This window comes from Gorilla gorilla, chromosome 5, assembly GCF_029281585.2.
Source record: "Gorilla gorilla gorilla isolate KB3781 chromosome 5, NHGRI_mGorGor1-v2.1_pri, whole genome shotgun sequence".
NCBI lineage: Eukaryota > Metazoa > Chordata > Mammalia > Primates > Hominidae > Gorilla > Gorilla gorilla.
The window spans coordinates 124856303-124879331 of NC_073229.2; the positions used below are offsets into that span (position 1 = coordinate 124856303).

Sequence of the window (23029 nt, forward strand, 5' to 3'; positions counted from 1 at the left end):
AGATCTATAACTAGATGAAATAATAAGAGCAAATTTACATAAAAAATGTTTTTAAGGAGAATACTGACATTCTTTCATTGATCTTTACAGACCACAGAGGGAAAAAAATCCTTAAGAAGGTAGTCAAAGCTACCTTTGTTAGTGTTCCACATCTCAAAGTTGTTTTCCCTTCAGCCTCTACTTTCAGCTTACCAAAGAACTAATAATTATCTTCTTGATTTTTCTTGAAGTTGTTTTGCCCCCCTGATCTTATAAGATCAGACTTAAGCAGAAGACTTCACCTATTCACTTATTCATCAAACACTGTCTGAGCACCAACTATATGCCAAGTTCTGGTGAGGCCATGGGAATAGGTTCATGTGCTACACAACCACATTTTGATCAACACTGGACAACATATATGACATTGGTCCCATATAAGGGCTATATCATATATAGCCTAGGTATGTGGTAGGCTATATCATCTCGGTTTGTGAAAGTACACTCTATAATGTTTGCACAATGAAATAACGCCTCATATGGTTTGGCTGTGTCCCCACACAAACCTCATCTTGAATCGTAATGTAACTCCCACAATTCTGATGTGTCGTGGGACTAACACGGTGGGAGGTAATTGAATCATGGGGGTGGGTCTTTCCTGTGCTGTTCTTGTGATAGTGAATAAGTGTCACAAGATCTGACAGTTTTAAAAACGGGAGTTTCCCTCCACAAGCTCTCTCTTTTCCTGCCGCCATCCATGTAAGACATGACTTGCTTCTCCTTGCCTTCTGCCATGACTGTGAGGCCTCCTCAGCCATGTGGAACTGTAAGTATGTGAAACCTCTTTTTTTGTAAATTGCCCAGTCTTAGGTAAGTCTTTATCAGCAGTGTGAAAATGGACTAATACAGTAAATTTGTACCAGTAGAGTGACGTGCTACTGAAAAGATACTCAAAAATGTGGAAGTGACTTTGGAACTGGGTAGCAGGCAGAGGTCAGAACAGTTTGGTGGGTACAGAAGAAGACAGGAAGATGTGGGAAAGTTTGGATCTCCCTAGAGACTTGTTGAATGGCTTTGAACAAAATGCTGATAATGATTTGGACAATGAAATCTGGGCTAAGGTGGTCTTAGATGGAGATGAGGAACTGGAGCAAAGGTGACTCTTGTTATGTTTTAGCAAAGAGACTGGTGGCATTTTGCCCTTGCCATAGAGATTTGTGGAACTTTGAACTTGAGAGAGATGATTCAGGGTATCTGCTGGAAGAAATTTCTAAGCAGCAAAACATTCAAGAAGTAACTTGGGTGCTGTTAAAAGCATTCAGTTTTAAAAGGGAAACAGAGCATAAAAGTTGGGAAAATGTGCAACCTAACAATGCAGTAGAAAAGAAAATCCCATTTTCTGAGGAGCAATTCAAGTCTGCTGCAGAAAATTGCATAAGAAAAGAGGAGCCAAATGTTCGTCACCAAGACAAAGGGGAAAATGTCTCTGGGGCATGTCAGAGACCTTTGTGGCAGCCCAACCCATCACAGGCCCAGAGGTCTAGGAGGAAAAAGTGGTTTTGTGGGCTGGACCCAGGGTCCCCATGCTGCATGCAGCCTAGGGACTTGGTGCCTTCCATCCCAGCTGCTCCAGCTGTGGCCCCAAGTCTTGGCAGCCTCCATGTGGTGTTGAGCCTGTGAGTGCACAGAAGTCAAGAATTGAGGTTTGGGAACCTCTGCCTAGATATCCGATGATGTATGAAAATGTCTGGATACCCAGGCAGAAATTTGCTATAGGGATGGGGTCCTCATGGAGAACCTTTGCTAGGGTGGGAGCCTCCACATAGAGTCCCTACTGGGGCACCACCTAGTAGAGCTGTGAGAAGAGGGCCACCATCCTCCAGACCCCAAAATGGTAGATCCACTGACAGCTTGCACCAGGCACCTGGAAAAGCCACAGAAACTCAACACCAGCTTGTGAAAGCAGCTGGGAAGGAGGCTGTACCCTGCAAAGCCACAGGGGTGGAGCTGCTCAAGGCCATGGGAGCCCACCTCTTGCATTCAGCATGAACTGGATGTGTGACATGGAGTCAAAGGAGATCATTTTGGAGGCTTAACATTTGACTGCCCCACTGGATTTTGGACTTGTATGGGGCCTGAAGCCCCTTTGTTTTGGCTAATTTCTCCCATTTGGAATGCTGTATTTATCCAATGCCTGTACCCCATTGTATCTAGGAAGTAACTAACTTGCTTTTGATTTTACAAGCTCATAGGCAGAAGGGACTTCCCTTGTCTGGATGAGACTTTGGACTGTGGGCTTTTGAGTTAATGCTGAAATGAGTTAAGACTTTGGGGAACTGTTGGGAAGGCATGATTGGTTTTGAAATGTGAGGACATGAGATTTGGGAGGGGCCAGGGTGGAATGATATGGTTTGGCTGTGTCCCCACCCTAATCTCATCTTGAATTGTAACTCCCACAATTCCCATGTTTCATGGGAGGAACCCGGTTGGGGGTACTTGCCAAATAAATTGCCAAATAATCTAATGCATTCAACTCCTAAACCAGAAATATTTGATTTAAATCAGCTTGATCTATGTTGAATCTTTCAAAAATCAAAAATTTAAAACAAATTATATATAACAACTAACTTTACTTACTCCCACAATTCCTTTACTCGTGGGGGTGGGTCTTTCCTGTGCTGTTCTCATGATAGGGAATAAGTCTGAAGATCTGATGGTTTTAAAAACAGGAGTTTCCCTGCACAAGCTCTCTCTCTTTGCCTGCCACCATCCATGTAAGATGTGACTTGCTCCTCCTTGCCTTTTGCCATGATTGTGAGGCCTCCCCAGCCATGTGGAAATCTAAGTGCATAAAACCTCTTCCTTTTGTAAATTGCCCAGTCTTGGGTATGTCTTTATCAGCAGTGTGAAAATGGACTAATACAGTGCCTAACAGTGCATTTCTCAGAATGCATCCCCATGCATTAAGCAACGCATGTCAGTACAATGGTGAGCAAAACCAGAGACAGCCCTTTTTGTAATAGGAATTATGATCCTATAATAAAGGGTGACACTAATTTTAAAAAGCCAAAAAATGTAAAACTATAGCTGGAATTATGAATAAGATATACAGTGTTATTACAGCTTATAATAAGGAGGTGAAAGAATCAGGGATGTTTAAAAAAAAGGGTTTCTCTGAGAAAGATGAAGTCTGAAGAATTTGGTAGACTACAACTAAGTGAAGAGAATAAGGACGTGTGAGTCATAGGGAACAATTTGTACAAAAGCCCCAAGAAAAGTAAAAGAGCATCACTATGATGAGGGATGAAAGAAGGCGTGGGAGGTGGAAGTGAGAGAGAAAGTAAGAAAGAGAGAGAGAAATATGTAAAGAAGAAGGAGGTAATGGCAAAACAATATGAGAATAACTGGGCCCTTATACAGGAACTTTAATCATTTAAATGTCATACTGGAACTGTGTTTTGAAAGCCAGGTCTAGCTAGCTGCTATGTACAGTCTGTCAATAAGAGGGACAGAATGAAGGCAGGCAGGGCAGTTAAGAAGTGGCTAGAGTAGTCCAGGAAAGACATGATGGTTGCTTGGCTTACGTAGTGGTGGCAGAAAGAGGAGGGAATGGAGAGAAATGGGCAGACTTAAGAGATACTTAGGAGGTAAACTAGATAGGCATTGGTGAGAGTTTACAAATGAGACTGAGGGAGAGAGAGTTGACAAGGATGATGTTTTGGTTTCTGGCTTACGGAACTAAATCTATAGTCATGCCATTCACTAAGCCAAGGAATGACAGATTACTACCATTTTGTAGGGGGAGATTACAAATTTGGTTCAGATACACTGTATTTGAGATACCCAAGAGAAAAGGCCAGCCACACAGGATCATATGGATCCAGAGCTCAGAAAAGAGGTCTGGGTTTGGAGTATAAGTATGTAAGGTAGTTCTATAAAGGTCGTAATTGGGATGGGATAAAACCACAAGAAAGAGAGCTAAATTTATAAAGGGTCTAAGGCCACGCCCGGTAGAGAAGGAAAATGCTATAAAGAATGAGGAATGGGCAAAGAGATTAGAGCATAAAGAAAAAAAGAAAAACAGAGTTTTGTGGCAAAAAGAGTAAGGAGATAGGTAAAAGGTAAAATCAGCATTTTGCAAGTATTTCCACTTCTACAACCTCCACCTAATCTCTTGATTATTTTATTCACAATTGTGAGCTCTTATTATCAGGGAATTTTATCTTTTTGTAAAAACAACCTTTTATTGAGGGTGTATCAAGCTTTGAATTTTCCTTGATATTTAGTTAAAAATGTGCTAATCACCTTTGGCTTTGGTTTTGGAAGTGTGAACAGCAGAATGCCTAGGTCAACATGATTTTTCCTGTTCTTGAATTAGGCATGACCAATGATCATGTGATAATGTTTATTACGATAGTTTTTGACCAGTCTAATAGCATAATATAAACAAGACATGCCATCTGGATTTTTTTTTTCTAAATATCACAAATGTTTCTGTCATCTTGAAAATCAGTTCCATTCTCCATTGATACTTCTAAACGAACTGTTCAAGAGCAGTTCCTTTTTCAAATAATTGTGTAGAATAAAAAGTAAACACAAAAATAACAGAAATTTAAAAACGTAAGAGGACAATAATTTTCAACCCCTTTCTAAAAATATTTGGAAAACACTATATTTAAACACTGTACAAAGCTTCAGTTTATAAGTTTGCTTAAATAAAACAGTACCATTTAGCAATGACCAAATCTTCAAGATTAGGAGAGAAGAGACAAATACTTACTTAAGTAACTTATTATCAGAGAGAAAGAATAGCTTAATAATTTGGTGACAGTAAAATAAGTCTTGCTGTTCTACTGGTCTCAGCTGAAAATGAGCATTCATTAGTATCCCCAATATGCAGTATATTAATGACAAGACTACTCTAGCAGCTTATGGTGCTAAGAAATTATTGCTTTTGAATTACAATGTCCAATTTTTAAAATCTAACTACTAAATTTATAATTATAATTAAATTCTCTGATAAATTTTCATTATATTCTACTAGAAATTCCTTCTATGATGGTGATATTTTCTTCTGGCCTTTACTTTAACCAAATGTTGATGTTAACTTTCAACTATCTGGCATTTGGCCCAAACAGGAAGTTAATGCACTTCCAACTCTTCCAAACACCTTACCCATAGAATGTCTATAACAAATGACTGTTAACAAAGGAATGAATAAATGGATAAATGTATAACCTCAATGTCTTATCCTCTTCTCCCTATAAAAGGGCCACTGTTAATGAAAAAGTACATCAAGTATCAACTATTATTTTTATATAATATATTAGTTATATACAAATATATTAATGAAATTTTTATCTTATTATATATAGGAAAGTTTTAAAATTCTAAGCAAATACTTGTAATATTAACTTAAAAGTAAAATAGAAAACTCAACATTACCAAGAAGTATTTTTTTTTTTTGCCTGTGCAATATGGATAGGGGAATTTCAATTTGATAGAAGACTCAACAGAGCTTTTCACTTTTTTAAAAGTAGAGGTTTAGAAAATTATTCCTTTAGATTTTCTTGTACTTAAAAAACACCTGAAATATTTCTTTAGTAGTACTATCTTTAGTGGTAAAGATGAAGGAGAAATATCTTTAATCCTTGTGCTCCTAATTAAAATGTCTCCTTCGACTCTAGCTTTTATATTCCTCTGGAATTACGTCTCAGTTGAAAGTGGGAAGGGGAGTAAAGAAAGAAGCACTCAAATAATTCACAAATAAAAGTCATGCGAGGCAAATTTGATATAGCAGAAACACTAGTACTGAGAATTAGAGATGCTTATTATATCTGGAGAATATAAACTTTATAGGCAAAGGGCCAATGGAAAGTTTCATTATTTAAGTTAGCATGATGGAATTTGTTTTGATTTTTACATAATTAATTTACATAATTAAACTAAGAAATAATGATTAGAAATAAAAATAATTTTCTTCAGATAGTAACAAATTAATCTATAATTATTAGTCATTTTCTAAAGGTGATTTCTTAGAAATAGAAATGTCTACTAACAACTTAAAAACAATGAGGAAAGAGAAAATAAGACACACATCTAAACAAAGGCTGATGTTCAGCATTAATCCAAGGTTGAAGAAGACTTTTTTTGTCTTTAATATCACAAGGCCTTTTATTCCTTAAAACTGAAGGTAGATTTTCAGTAAGAAGCTGCAAAGAATTTAACTTTTTTGACAATATGGAAAAGAACCTAAATTAACTTACTAAATATGCCATAATCTCTGAGGAAGTTTCTAATTTCTTTTCCTATAACTGTAACAAAGTTTGTATAACAAGAAAAATCTCAATAGAGTTAAGGCATTAATTATTTTCCCATTCTGCAAGTTACACAGGAGGAGGGGAATTATTAACCGGAATGATAAAGCTGTACTTGCATTTGGTAACACAAAGAGAAGCTTACAAATGAGACGTCTCATTAGTTTGAGCAGATGGATCAAAATTAAAGGCTGAATCGCCAACTTTTGATTTCCCAATAGCCAAGAAGAGCTTGAAGTCTTGCAGAGTAGGACTGTTGAAAAGTCAACACGAAAAGATTTTCTCCATCTGTCATCACACATGCCTGAGTGGAACACAACTGCCTCCTACTGTTTTTCACACTTTTAAGGCAAAGTTGCACATAAAATCTATTAAGTACATGAGCACGCAAGTTTAGATCACTAAAACCCATGGAATAGTATGATCAGAGAACATCAGCATGGTTTTTGAACATGAAATTTGTTTTAATCCAAATAAGGAGAAACAAATTGAATTCATTTGTTTATTTAAGATAAAACTGTTAATTTTTTGCCTAAAAAGTGTTTAGTTGCCTGAGAGTCATAGTTCTTTTGTTTTCAAATGGACATGTATTTCAGTCTTCTCACTAATGGTTTGAAACGTAGCTTCTCTGATAAAACCAAAGTACTTAAGGAAACCAAACCAGGGAGAAATCCAAGATACTGAACAACTTAAAGGCAAGAAAAAAGCAAATTCCGAAGAGTATTCACTTTTTTTAACTGATTGTGGGGAAGAAGGGGCAGGCAGCATGAGGTAGTAGCAGGAAAAATTCAATTAGTTTACTTAGATTAGAATAGACTGCATATTTCTTACTGCTGTACACTGTATTACTAAAACTGCCAAGATATATTTGAAAAGTAACAGTTTACGTACACAGCCCCACAAGAAATAACTTGATTTTCCTTAATAAAAAGGAAAGCATATTTATGAAATATGTAATTGGCTGCTTAATAATAATGCGCTATCGTTGACCATTGTTATTGGTAATATTGTTATTAACCATGACCACTGTTAATAACAATGCACTAATATATAGTTAGTTATAACTATAATGAAATTCCAGAAGCAAATCTCTCTCTACATATATATACACACATGCACATAGTATACATACATAATTTACCATACTTACATGTATAACAAAATATTTAAACAGAAAAGAATCTCAGAATGACACACACATATAGTTAGACTTCTCAGTCATCAGAGTTAGAATAATAAAATTGAAGAGTTTATTTGGCTGTCAGTTTTTTAGATAACGTGAAAAAACTGTTGAATTATATTTTTTTCATTTTCTGACAGATGGATATATACAAATCACCTACTTAAAGTTATAATTTAAAACCTTATACAAAGACAGCTAGTGACTGGGATAACATTAACTTCAACCTCAATTATTATGAGTTAAAAAAAAACACAACTCAAAAACTCTATTCTATCGGGAAGTTCTTTGTTGACCTTCTAATACAAGCAGAGGACAGAACACTACAGCTTAGTTAAGGTCAAAGAAAAAAATAATCCTTTACGGGGTTCCAAGTTCCTGAAAACAAACCTCTAAATGAGTCTCAATAATCAATGACTACTATGAAGTACCAGTTCTTGTGTGATGGAATAAATCAAGGGTTGCCAACTTTATTGAAATAGGTATATTTACCAAAATCAAAATGTTTAACAGTCGTGCTTTCCAAGTACCTACTCGGCAATTTTCTGTGCTGGATGTAATACAAAGGCATTCAGCAGAAGCTGCCACATAGTAAGCTAACTGATTTTAGGCCAAATAGTATTGGCAGATCAACCTGCAAGTAGAAACCTTAAACAGAGCAAGCCTTTTCAGAAGACTGATACAGAGAGAGATTTCAGTTTTGGGCAACTTTATTATAAAGTTAAACATATAATGTAGGTACTTTCAAGAAATGAAAAATGATAGAACTTTGTTCTTCACTTATGTTGCAAAAGGGCTCTTAAGTTGAGATGATTGCATTAATGTAAAAGACCATTGCCTTACCAGCTTAGTACTTAAAATCTGAAGGCATTGGCCTAGGCATCTGTAATACTAGCAACACTAGAAGCAAATTTCAACTAGTGGACCATAGTCCTGATGCGTTTCATATTTCCTATCATCCTCATCTCACAAGTATGTTAAATCTTTGAAGACAAGATAATGCATCAAAATCAAATCATATTTACCACAGACTTCCCATGCATATGATGATATACTGAGAACTAAATCAACAGTATTTCCTTATAACCCAGTCTTTTGTGGTAGGACCTGTCTTGCTGAGACACAAAAAGTAAAAGGACAACATTGTAGAAATCAGAAGAACTATCCCTTTACCAAAGCATTTATTTACATTTTAATGCTATCATTTCTATTTATGCTTCTGTCATATTCTTGAATGAGAAAAATACAACAGATTAGATAAACTATAGGAATAAAAGAAAAAAAATTAAGGGAATAAAATGCATCAATAAAATGGAAGGACAAATACCAACAGAAGCTACCTCTGGTAGTGGAATTACCAGTGATTATTTTTTCCCCTTCATGTTTGGTTTATGGTATGCCTAAGGGTTAAACTTTAAACTATTTCTTTATTCAGTCTATTTTGTATTAATCTATTTATTTATTTGAGTACATTTTATTAAAAGATAAAAATTAAAGTTTACCTCTTTAATAGGGTAAAACAAAAGTGTGCCAGGCAGCTACTACTAAGAGAGTAGAATTATCACAAAATTGTCTATTTAACATTAAGAATACTTTAGAGGTTCATGATGATTGTCCCAATGTAGATGACACTTTTTACAGTATCCTAGACAAAGCATTGTCCAGCTATGGTTAAAAGAAGGGTAGCTCCTTTGCAATTCAGTCTATTTCACTGTAGAAAAATTGCAGTTCCTTATATCTAGCTCTCCAGAACTTCCATGCATTGGTTCTAATTCTCTTTGTGCAAAATAGAACATACCTTCCTTTCATATGACAGCCTTTCCAATACCACCACTTTCCCCCAAACCCCACCTGGATTTTCCCTCCTGCAATCTTAACATTCTGGTTTCTCTTGACCATTAACTCAAATTATATGTATTCCCAACTTCTCACAATTGTAATAACCTTCTCTTGAACCTCTATTCTCAAAATATGATACAAAATGACCACAGTACTTGGTAACAAACCAAATTACAACGAAGTTTTCACCTTCCTTGATTTGAACTTTTTTCTCTTTGATAATGACATTTAAGGTGTCATTAGTTTTTTAAAGTGTATATAATACTTGTTTGAATTAAAGTGAATTTATTCAACTAAAATTATTTTTTCCAAGACAATGCTTCTTTAATTTATACCTATGAAATTTATTATTTGAGTTTAAATGTAGGACTTTACATTTATCCATTAGAAATTTTAGGATGTTGAATTTGAATACTGCCCAGTTGAGATAAATTTATATCTTGGTTCTTTCTTACACGATGTCCTAATATTCATCATTGGCAAATTTTACACACATTTAGATGAAAATACATTCACTAGGAAAGATATCTCAGGGATGCCTCAAGAGACATCCCTCTAAACAACACTTTTCAACCAAGGGCACTTATGTACCCCAGGGAACATCTGGTAATGTCTGGAGACAGTTTGGGTTGTGATATTTGGAGCGGGGAGAGCCACTGGCATCTACTGGGTAGAGACCAGGGATGCTGCTAAACAACTTACAGTATACAGGACACACCCTCCATCCCCCAAAACACAATTATTCTGTCCAAAATGTCAATATTGCCCATGTCAACAGGCAAAATACATATCAACTGGCTAGGATATATATATTAATCATATTTAAATCACACTTAAAAAAATTTAGGGGCTAAAAGACCACAGTGTCACAGTATAAAACAAAAATGCAAGAAAGAATAGATTTTACTAATTGAAAATAAGTGTACATCCAAACCAATACATGAACAAATCGTGTGCAATACATGTGTTATTGCAATCATGATTTAGAGGTAACAATTGCCAATTAAGAAAAAACTTCACTGGTATGACATCACTCTGTTTTCTATGCCTTAAGACCGAAAAAAAAAAAAATCCAAAATGGCAAACATACATTAGATCATAACCTTACATAGCACTAGATTGGTAAGAGTATTCAGAAGAAATGGCCTATGTTTATAAAATCCTATGTAGGTCTCCTGTGACAACAAAATGTTTTAATTCATTGGGTATACATTATGGTCATACGGCAAGACCACACAATGTGGCCATTTCTGCCAAAAGTCCATTTTAGGAAATTTATTTAAAGTAAATATTTAAACGAAAATAACAGGTAGAAAGATAATCACTACAGTAGCATAATCTTTAATAACAGAAAACTGCAAACATTTAACGTACTTAATAATGGAGGAATAACCAATAATAACCAATATCAGCTTAATTTCAAAGGGACAGTGTCAAGTTCTGAAGACATTATGGGTTTTATCAACACAAACACCTGCATTTAAATCCTGGTGCCTCTCTTAACTAGCTCTGTGACCTTGGGAAGCTGCTTAACATGCCTTAGGTTCATTTCTCCCTTTAACAAAGAGAAATAATCATGTTATGTCAGAGGATTGGGAAGGTGAAAAGTCCAAAGAGACTTATATGGTATCTGAAAATTAGAACCTGAATAAAGATTCCTTTTTCTCTCTTGCAAACATTAAAATTGTGAAGACCATGTAGAAACATTAAAAAATGTTTATTATTCATTAAGAAAAAGTGAATATAAAACTGTATATATGGTATAATTATAATTTAGTAATGCAGTATAACTAATAATATTAAGTTTGAAGGAGCAAAATTAAAAGGCACATGTGTGAATGGATAAAAGACTAATGGAAAATGTATAAAACTACAATTACAATGTTAAAATGGTAAAATAATAGAAAACTATAAACAATTTTAATATTGTCATTTTATTTTTATAGCTAACAAACAGTATAGGAGATATGTAGGTATTTCTATAAAACCTGAAGTCCCACTCTTACAGAAAACGAATGTCATCACTAATCATTCAAAAACAGAAACTGTGAGACCTGTATACTAAACCTTACTTCTTAGGGCACGCATCTTAAAGAAGGATCATAGTTATCCTGCTCTAATTCTTCTTTGCAGTAAGGTACTAAAATACAAATCTGGACACGATGTCAGATCCAAAAGTTTGTTAGTAGACTCTTAAACTGCAATCATACTTTACACAATTACCCACACAGCATTTTTAGCCAGACAAGAAAATAACTTAGAAGTCACACATTCTTAAAGAGCTCATGGATGGAAAAATATGCACACAAAAGATGGAGAGGTGATATTTATCTCTAAATTCTGCCTCAGCTGTGTGCATTCTCCATTCCTAAGTTCTTCATGCCCTAGAGCAACCAGCCCCTGGTAACCTGAAGACTTCTCTTGGGTATCCCATCCAAGTCTATCCTTTCTAACCATGCACAACTACCGTGAAACTAGCCCTCCAACTGACTTTGTCCTATCAGAATTTACCATAGTAAGAGCCTGCCCTCCTCAGTCACCTTTCATTCTGAAAAATAATGCAATGAATGGATTTACAATAAAAATAAAAGAGCTGGCAGTAAGATCTCATCTCTACTGACTAAACACCCCTAGCCAGCATCCAAGTTTTATAATTAATGATTCCTAAGGGGGCATCTTAGTCCCTATTACAGTGAGGGAATTATAGCAGAAGGGAGAGAGAGGAAAGTTCTCCTAGGATCCCCTATATTACAACACATGTTTGGGTTTTTATCTACAATAGAAGATATAACTGCTACTTTTTCCAACATTTGGGGATACAGCTGCATTTTATTTTTTAAATAAATATTTTAAAATGTAACATCATCTTAATAAAAAAGCTAGAGTCATATAACAAATATGTTTCAATAATAATTATAAATAGTATGATGAAGGCTATAACCCTAAAAGGCTAAGCAACCCGTAGCTTCTAAAGCCTTAAAATAGCTGTGGTACTGGCAGTAATAGCATTATTAAACTATTTACTCATATAAGCTTGAATTTACAATAGTCTATGTTTATTTATGTGTTTATACATGGCTACATTTATTTATCAATCTCAATAGGAAAAAATTTTCAAAAATTTCTCTTTTTACTCTAAAAAAGTAACTTATTCTAATGAGAAGCAATCCTATGTTCCATACTAAAGTACCAGGTACCTCCTTACCTGGTCATTAAGCATTAACTATGACAGAAAAATAACAATTGCTTTAATTTCTAGGGGCAACACAATAACATTTCTATTAGTGGCCTCAAGATTTTTTCATAATGCATGCAAGTCTGATCAGTTACAAAAGATATCGTAAGATGTGGTAGGTATTTTCCTGACTAGATTAAAAAGATAAAATATCTAGTATGTGTCCCACAGTAAAGTATTTATATTTTAATTTCCATTAATTAAAAAGAGAAGAAATATTTAAGAGTACTCATTCATAATGAAATCTATAGGGCTGGGCATGGTGGCTCACGCCTGTAATCCCAGCACTTTTGGAGGCCAAGGTGGGTGGATCACCTGAGGTTGGGAGTTCAAGACTAGCCTGACCAACATGGTGAAACCCTGTCTCTACTAAAAATACAAAAAAAATTAGCCGGGTGTGGTGGTACATGCCTGTAATCCCAGCTACTTGGGAGGCTGAAGTAAGAGAATCACTTGAACCCAGGAGGTGGAGGTTGTGGTGAGCTGAGATTGTGCCATTGCACTCCAGCCTGGGCAACAAGAGTGAAACTCTGTCTCATAAAAAAAAAAAAAAAAAAAAAACTATCATAGACTAGAAAAGGTCCTCTTGTGATGGAAGAAATGCCACCACAATTAAAAATTATGATGCAAAATGTTATTAATTCACAGTTCAAAATTAAATGGAGACCCAGAATAGCCAACACAATATTGCAAGAGAAAAACAAAGTCAGAGGACAGACACTATCTGACTTTAAGACTTACAAACAGATTAATGAAACAGATCAGAGATCCCAGAAATAGACCCACATAAATACAGTTAACATATCTTTGACTGAGGAACAAGGAGTGAATATAGTCTTTCAAGAAATGATGTTGAAACAACTGGCCATCAATATGCAAAAAAAATGAATCTAGACGCAGACCTCATATCTTTTACAAAATTAACTTAAAATGGATCAAAGAAGTAAATGGAAAACCACAAAATTATAAAAGTCTTAGAAGATAACATAACAGAAAATCAAGGTGACCTTGGATATGGCAATAACTCTTTATATACAACACCAAAGACATAAAGGAAATAATTGACAAGCTGGACTTTATTAAAATTTATAACTCTGCTGAAAAACACTAAGAGAAATAAGAGGAAAGAGAATGAGAAGACAAGTAACAGACTGGAAGAAAATATTTCCAAAATATATACCCGATAAAGGACTGTTAACAAAATATACAAAGAACTCTTAAAACCCAACAATAAGAAAATGAACCACCTGGTTAAAAATGGGCAAAAGACTTGAAAAGACATTTATTTCACCAAAGAAGATGGGCAAATGTCAAGCATATGAAAAGATGCTTAATATCATTTGTCATTAGAAAAATACAACTTAAAACAAGATACCATTACACACCTTTTAGAATGGCCAATATCCAAAATATTGAGAAAACCAAATGCTGGCAAGGATGTGAGGATGTTGAACAACAGAAATTCTCTCATGGGTATGAAAAATGGTATAGGTATTTTGGAAGATAGTTTGGTAGTTTTTTACAAAGCTAAACATACTCCTACCATATGATCTAGCAATTATACTCTTTTTTTTTTTTTTTTTTTTTTTTTTGAGACAGAGTCTTGCTCTGTCACTCAGGCTGGAGCGCAGTGACACCATCTCAGCTCACTGCAAGCCCCACCTCCCAGGTTCACGCCATTCTCCTGCCTCAGGCTCTGCAGCAGCTGGGACTACAGGTGCCCACCACCACGCCCGGCTAACTTTTTTGTATTTTCAGTAGAGACAGTTTCACCGTGTTAGCCAGGATGGTCTCCATCTCCTGACCTCGTGATCCACCTGCCTCGGCCTCCCAAAGTGCTGGGATTACAGGCATGAGCCACCGTGCCCAGCGCAATTATACTCTTTATTATTTACTCAAACGAGTTGATAACTTACGTCCGTACAAAAACCTGCACGTGGATTTTACAGCAACTTTATTTATAATTGCCAAACTTGGAAGCAACCAATATGTCCTTTGGCAGGTGAATAGATAAACAAATTAGCACACCAGGATAATGGTGTATTACTCAATACCAAAAAGAACTGAGCTACCAGGCCATGAAAAGACATGCGGAACCTAGAATACCTATCACTAAGTGAAGAAAAGCTAATCTGAAAAGGCTACATACTATGTGGTTCCAACTACAAGACGTTCCAGAAAAAAACCTAACTATGGAGAGAGTAAAAAGATCAGCAGTTAAGCGGGAGGATAGAAAAACAGGCTTAACATAGAGGATGTTTAGGTCAGTGAAACAAATTTGCATGAAACTATAATGGCAAACACATGTAATTATACATTTCTCAAAATTCATGCAATGTACAAAACAAAGAGTTAACCTTAACGTAAACTGTGGACTTTGAGTAACATCTGCATGTCAATGTAGGTTCATTGATTGAATCAAATTATCCCTCTGGTACTGGGGACACTGTGCTTGTGTGGGAGTAGGGAGCACATGGAAACTCTACTTTCCATTCAATTTTACTGTGAACCTAAAACTTCTCTTAAAAAATAAACTGTGTTTTTAAAAAAACTAAATTGAGAAAACATTTAAATATTTACTGAATCTTTTTGATATTCCCTATACAAAAAGAGTTTACAGACTCCACAGGTACATTCCTTAGCTAACAATATAGTTTATATATTTTCTAATATAAAACTTGGAAATAAATGTGCATGGTGATAACATCTAGCTACTTACACTGAATTTATGATACTCTTGCAAAGAAGGCTATACAGGACATTCCATTAGAATCTTTTTTGAAATGCTTTCAAAAGTTTCTCTAGACAGCATTTTGGGATCATCACACATACACTACAAATAAAACCTCATGAGGCAATCCAGAACAGAAGTGGCAAATTATAGCCAGCAAGCCAAATGCACCTGCTGCCTATTTTTGTAAATAAAGTTTTATTGGAACACAGTTGCACCCACTTGTTCAAATATTGTCCATAGCTGCTTTCATGCTAAATAGCAAAGTTGAAGGAGCTGCAACAGAAAACATAAGGCCCATAAAGCCTTAAATATTTACTATTAGACTCTTTACAGAAAAATTCTGCCAGCCTCTGACCTAGAACAAATAGTTTTTATTTAGTAGGATTTTTTTAATTTAAAGAAGGAATATTGGCATTTTATATTTCTTTATTTTTAAAATGATAAATAATGCAACTCACAAAACAGTTTTTTATGAGGGTCAAAGGAGAACAATGACATAAAATAAATGCAAAGAAGGTGATATGTCACAATAGTTAGCAGCTCATGGCCTGTATCTGAAAGCGCACTAGCAGAATGACCTGAACATGTTACTTTATTTTGCAAAGAACTCCATTTTCTTCATCTGTCAAGTGAAGATAATAGTACCTGCCTCAAAGGTTGCAGAGAAAATTCAATTGGTCAGTAAGTATAAGATAATCTTACCAGCTTCATACATTTATTAAGAACTAGAAAAGGTTAGCAACTATTATTATTGCTAGTATACAACTTAAAACACTTGTGATTTCCGAAAAAGTTATTCTTAAAACCAAGCACAATCTCTAGAGATTAGTTATGAATGTGATTTTAAAATTATTTCCTAAAAATAGAAAAAATGCCTCAAGAATGCTCGGTGTTCCAATGTTTAAGGAGGCAGTGTCCCATGCTCTCAAGTTCAAATCATCTTTGATTTATTTTATATACTGGAGTTGCAAACAAGATTTAGTCTGGGAAAAAAAGGTTTCACTACTCTTAAAAGGAATGTAACAACCTAAGGGCTAGGAAAACACTTTACATGTCATAAAACGCTCACACTGTTTTAAGAAATGACATAATAAAGTTATTCAAAGAACAGTGAACAATTGGGAAGTGGACAATTTTTATATAAGCAATTATTATCACTTCACTTTGTCTTTAACAATCTTGATGGGAGTATATTGAACAATGGAGAATTAAAAAATAAAAGTGCTTAATTTCTAAACACCATCAAACAATACAAAACTTTATTATATATATTACATTTCAATTGATATTGCTTCATGAAAACAGTAAGAATATAATATTTAAAATTAAAAATGGCAAACAAAATAGCACGACCTATCAATACTGGGATGATAATATCTATGAATATTTTTATGACTTACCCATTGGGCTAAAGCAGTTATTAAGAATTAGAACCTCTGAGTCATTGCCTCAGAATTAAAGAAAAATTTTCTTCTGAAGAGCGTAAATATTAATAATTTTTATCATTAAGCACTCTCTAAAAGCAGATAAATAAGTATAAAAGCAGATAAAATAAGCGTACCTGGTGTCCAGCCTTTACTTGCTTCAAAACATTTTCATAACATACTTCATCCATGTTATTCAACTGCTGCATCTTAAAGATTTTAAAACATAAAAAAAATCAGATAAACAATTATAAACTTTCTAACTACAAATAAAATTTTGCCAATCACAATGCATTTTTTAAGCTTTCAGACTCTCTAGAATGCAGAAGTATCAAATACCTCATAAACATATAACATGTAACAATCCATTAAAAAATATGCAATGCAACTTAAAAGTACAAATAGAGTAACTCAGATAATAGTTTCTGAGTACTAACTTTCTAAACCCACCAAGTTTTTAAAATACAATATCTTTAAGGATATTCTTGTTAGTTACAAATATTTTAGAATAATTTTTAAAGTTCTCTCTGCTTTTCTGAGAAGCCCATTCTCCAGGCTATTTTCCATATATTTCATTATATAAACCATACAGCACACCTTTCCTGTATGATTCTAAATGTTGCGAGAACACTATGGATCAAGTGTCAAATGGCACACAGAGCTGAAACATAAGGTAACACACTATTTCTGTAATGTATATTGAGAGAGGTTGCTATTCAGAATGCTTCTACAGAAACATTTTTCAGATTAATTGGAAATCTAATATAAACTTTATGAATTAAGAAAGGGTCTCTAAGTATTTAAGGTGATGGATATCCCAATTAAACTAATTTGATATTCAGTCAAATAGATTTGACTGAAGATTTTCATGTAAGTTAATACATTCATATAATTATCAATGTATTCATATAATTATGAATGTATTATGCCCACATATGCCCAGAAAATATGTAAATCTACTATGTATCCATTTAAAAAAATTTAAAAGGGTCTCATATTCCTTATTAATGATGAGAAAGCTTCTAACCAAAAAGGTAAGGTGGCTAACCCAAAGGAGTAGGCATGTGACCCAGCCTATTATCTCTCCACTTAACATGTATTAGTAAGAGTTTAGAAGATGATGAAAGGCATCATGTACATCTAAAATGACAATGATTTGGATTTTTTGTTTCATTAATGTAAACATTTTAAAATACTGGAACTCTTATGACCTATAACGGCTAAGTAGGATGAGATGATCATAGGATAATTTACTCCTCATGAATAATTTAAAAACAACCCCCACCCTCTACAAAAGACAAAACTCCCAATAACTTTTTCAGTGTACTTTGGATTCATTTCTGGCCAAAGCCATTATTCCAAATTAGACATAACACTCACATCATTCTCCCATTCCTTTCCTGATTATGATGGTAACGTACTGTAGTGAAATATACTTTGGATTTAATTAGCTTTAGGTGATTTACCAATTTGTATGATGCAACTGAAAGAAAATAAGGTTTAAGGTGGCTGACAAGCATGTGAAACAACTGTCTTCTCTTTATATCTCTCTGTGATAATCATCTGCTTATCTTTTAAATTATAAAGCTGAAAACATTCTAAAGCTATAAAAGAAGTTCTACATCTATCCTACTGGTATGTTAAAAATGAACTACATAATCAAATTATATTGAAACATAACTGAAAAAAACAAGCAGCAAATATTGCTGAAAAGCAGCACTTGAAACAATTATGAAGCTTAAAATATGCAGAATTGTATATCATAAACTCTCCCTTTGTGTACAAGTCTAAAATGACTCCCTAGAATTCTAAAGATACCTAACTTTCATGCAATGCAGTTACAGAACATTAACTGTTGTATTATGGTAACAGTCACTTTGGATATTTTTAGGTGAATATTTTACCTATAACAGTACAAGGTAAAAATGGCTCTATTTTACTAATGAAATTGTTTTTAGACAAGAAGTGACAGTAATACATTAAAGACTAAGGTTGACATAGTAACATATGATTTTATCTTGTTCTCTTTTATTAAAAATGTCAAAAGGCCTGTAAATATTTTCCTAAAACTATTCCTTCTACACAAAAAATAGGTGTTGTTGAATAGGATGATAATTGTTTAAATTTTAAGTAATGTTTTCCTTCATATTATAAAATAAGCCTATCATAAGCACTCTAATAGTGTGAATAGTATAGGTAGTACTAATTTTAAAATTAGATAAACTTTTTAAAGCATAGAATTTTAGAAATGCCATTTATATATATAATAATAAAGGTAATCATAGAACATTGTTAAGTTAAACAGAACACCTTCCTTGATGGTTGCTACTATGATATTATTTTCAATTGAGTATGAGGTACTATTATTTCTATTAAATGAATATCATCACAATATATATTGCTTGTTTAATTGGAGTTTTTATTATTCCACAATGCCCTTCAATCATTTCACGTCAAAATAACGTAAAACTTTTACAGCTGAAAATACGTAACATACACGGAAAACACCAATGCAAACTATGACAAGCTACTTTCTATAGGAGGACTTATTCTACTACAAATAGTTGAGGAAGTATGCTTGATTTTGTCTAGGATATCACATCTGTAATGTGATTCAGTGTTCTGCAAAAGGCCATTTCAGTGGACACCACAAAAGGCTGAAATGGTCTTTTGGATTCTCTAACTCCAAACAAGTATTCAATAATAAGTCAACAAACATATTTTTAGATAAGAATTAAAATGAGTATTTACCTTATTTGCACATTTAATCCCCAAAAATGTCTGTCCAAGAGGTACTGGTCGAAAACGGCCATCAAAGAAGAAAAGTCCAATGTATGGATTAACATGTAAAAATGTGGCAACATCGAGGTAGTTAGGTAAAGTTGCAGACAGTCCGAGAATCCTTATCATACTCTGTGTGGATTCCACCTATATGGATTATTTTAATTAAATATGGGTTATTTAAATTAATTTAACCAAAAAACATTATAATTTGTCCTATTAATAGGACTTCTAAAAACTCTGGACAGAGATGAGTGTAGAGGTCAATTGAGGGTCCTATCATGTCAGACTTTGTAGCCCATAATTCACAAGCTTGATTTAACAGATACATAATAGAATTCCATACCCACTATAATTAAAAATACACATGAGGGCAGAGTGTGTTGGCTCACACCTGTAATCCCAGCACTTTGGGAGGCAAGGTGGGCGGCTCGCTTGAGCCCAGGAGTTTGAGACAAGCCTAGGCAACATTGCAAAACCCCATCTCTACCAAAAAAAAAAAAAAATTAGCTGGTGTGGTGGCACACATTTGTAGTCCCAACGACTCAGGAGGCTGAGGTGGGAGGATCACTTGAGCCCATATGATCATGTCACTGAGCTCCAACATCGGTGACAGAGTAAAACTCTGTTTCAAAAATAAATACATGAATAAAAATAAAAATAAAAATGTGAATTAAGAACTTGTGACAACTAAATGTATTTTTAGGTCACAAAAAACTCAGTAAATTCCAAAAACTAAAAATCATATAGGCCATATTATCTGATTATGATGTAACATACCTAAAAAGATAAAACCAAGGGATGGCCAAAAACTTCCATTCATTTGGTAATTAAAATATATCAGTATGATTTTCTGGGTAAGCTGTTAATAATTTTACTCAGTCTAGGAGACTCAATAGGTATAAACAAAGTAGTTCAATGTGAATAATATTAATACTTTCAGAGTCATCCATCCATCAACACTGGGTTAGGACCTAATCTGTAGGCACTAGGGATGCAGTGCTGAATAAGACATAGATCCACACATGCAGAGACTACTTGCAGAAACATAACAAGAGAGGGATCAAAAAAGTAGAGATGGGTAAAAATTAAAGTACCAATACATATACAGTATCTTATTATAAATTTGTTTTCACTGAAGAAATCTTATAGATATTGGCAAAACCCCAAACCAAATCCCATCAAAAGCAAGGAACCCTAAATAAGGGGAAATAATCACCAGACCTATTTTTAAAGAAATCTCTTTCACAACATACAGTAATTAGAACGACTAATTATCCCACAGTTCTATGTAGTACTAGTGGTGATTTGGAAAAAAATGAAAGTGATATTTGGTTTTAAAATCATTTTTTAAGACACAATAGTTACAGAATATATTTTTAAGGTTGTTTGATGTTAAAGACACAATACTCTGGCAAACACCAGACATTTTTCTGCTAAAAATCCATTTTAAAACAACATTTTTAAATCTAAAAGTATAATCATAATACAGTTATTTAATATAGTTAAATCTATGTGAGAAATACTTTATTTGAAATAGAAATAATCTGGAATGTTATGTCTTAAGCCAAACCTTCAAGTCTATACACTATACCTATTTACCTTAAAAGTATTAATTATTGACAATTACAAAAAATTAAAAATTTATAGCTTTCTCCCTATCATTAGCTCGGATTAGACAGTATATTTCTATGATGTTTTCCTTCACATAAAATTTAGTTCTGATAAAGTCTCCCTACTTACTAAAAGTAGGTTAATTATTAGTTCATGTTGTTAAATAAAATAGATTTAAGATTTCTTAGACTTTTATCTTTTCCAAATTTCTCCCAATCATGCCAAGTGTATTATGAATTCAGTCCCTAATATCATCATGTAAGTTCAGAACCTGAACAAAATCTACATTGCCTTCCAATAGCTTTGGAAGGCACTTCTACATTAGTTACAAATGTTGAAGTGTGATGTGATGTGCCATCTACTGGGAACATTTGGTAATCACAAGGAACAAATAAAAATAAGAGCTTTGTTTTGTAATAAAAATAACTATGAGCACTGTACTAATACTTTGAAAATATGAAAAGATTCACACAGACACATCTGTCAAGGAAGCCGAATTCTAGTGAGGCATTTAGATGAAGACAGAATTCACTATAGTAAGTTGTGAAATTATAAGGAAGATCATCATAAGCGTTAAAAATATGTAAAAAAAGGGAGTGCAAAGAAAACACAGAAAAGGTGTAATTCATTCTGATTCAGTAACTAGGAAACACATCATAGAAGTGGCATTTGATGGATTCAAAAGAACAGTAAATTTTCCATAGATGGATGGGTGGAGTTACAAAAAAAGAAGGCATTACATAATTTGGCATTTACAATCCTTATCTCACAACCAACAACACATTCTGCCTCAAGTTAGATTAGTTTCGTTTTTGAAAGAGGGTCAATGATATTTAAAAGGAAGTAGGGAAAAGATCAAATAGTTTTGTGTGGCTGGAACCTCTGGTAGCTGATGAAGATGTAGAAGTTAAAATTAGACAGACAGAGCTTTAATATTAATAGTCTTTAACGTCCACCTAAACAATTTGACCATTTTTCTTAAGATAACAAACAGCAAGTCAGCAAAGGTTTATGGGCAAAGTCATACAAAACTATATAATTAGAATTTGATTACAATATACAGATGACAATGTGAAGATGAAATTATTATACATATATAATATATATGATATACACTTACATATTGATACACTATATATTTATATAATAATATATTGCATATAATACATAATAAACCTATAATATATAGTTTGATATAGTTTATAACATTTATAGATTTTATATAGAAACTATACTATTTACAATTAATTTATATTTTAAATAAAAAATTACATATTTATAAACAATTTACAAAATTATTTGTAAACTTTCTAAGGTTATAATGCCTGCCTAAAAATATTATGATATATAATGTTATATCTATGTGTCTTTGTACATACATACAGAAAGGATTAGCACTAAGACTACAATCTGTTTTCTTTTTCTACTGGGGATGCTCAGGAAAGAAAGATGTACTATAACAGTAAAATCCCTTGTAATCATGAATGATAGACCTCTTGGAAAATATACTAATGATATTTACTTGGCCTCTAATGTTCTATAGTTGAAGAAAGTCCTTATCTTTGCTGGATGGACATGGTCTCTGTAGGTGGCTCACTGCAAATAAATGTGGTGTATGGATTGTTATAGTACGGCTCCTTGAAAAACATCAGTAAGTTAAGTATCAGGACATAAAATCAAAACATTTCATAATCAAAATAGCTCTCCTTTGTGTAAATCATGCCCTGCATGCTTCTTTTATGAGACCTCATGTATAACATGTGGGCCAGAGCACATGCCTTGTAGGAATAATGGACCTAGAATAGAGATGATAGTTTCAGACTTCGTCATACTTCATCTGTGTCTGACAACTACCTGGATTTTAAAAATTGCTCTTAAATTGGATTTTAGCTAAAAGCTGGTTTTATAAATCAGCTTTGAAAATTT

At 33.8% G+C, this 23029-nt stretch overlaps 1 protein-coding gene across 2 annotated transcripts in view; it reads right to left on the reverse strand.

Annotated features, from left to right (window-relative positions):
* The window catches only part of ASCC3 (activating signal cointegrator 1 complex subunit 3), a 382658-nt gene that overhangs the window by 199396 nt on the left and 160233 nt on the right, over positions 1 to 23029 (reverse strand). For both annotated transcript variants that reach the window (XM_004044455.5, XM_055391435.2), the window contains 2 exons: positions 19460 to 19636; positions 16846 to 16917 (listed from right to left, as the gene is read on the reverse strand). In XM_004044455.5, coding sequence (XP_004044503.4) covers positions 16846 to 16917; positions 19460 to 19636 — 249 coding nt within the window. The remainder of the gene's footprint in view (positions 1 to 16845; positions 16918 to 19459; positions 19637 to 23029) is intronic.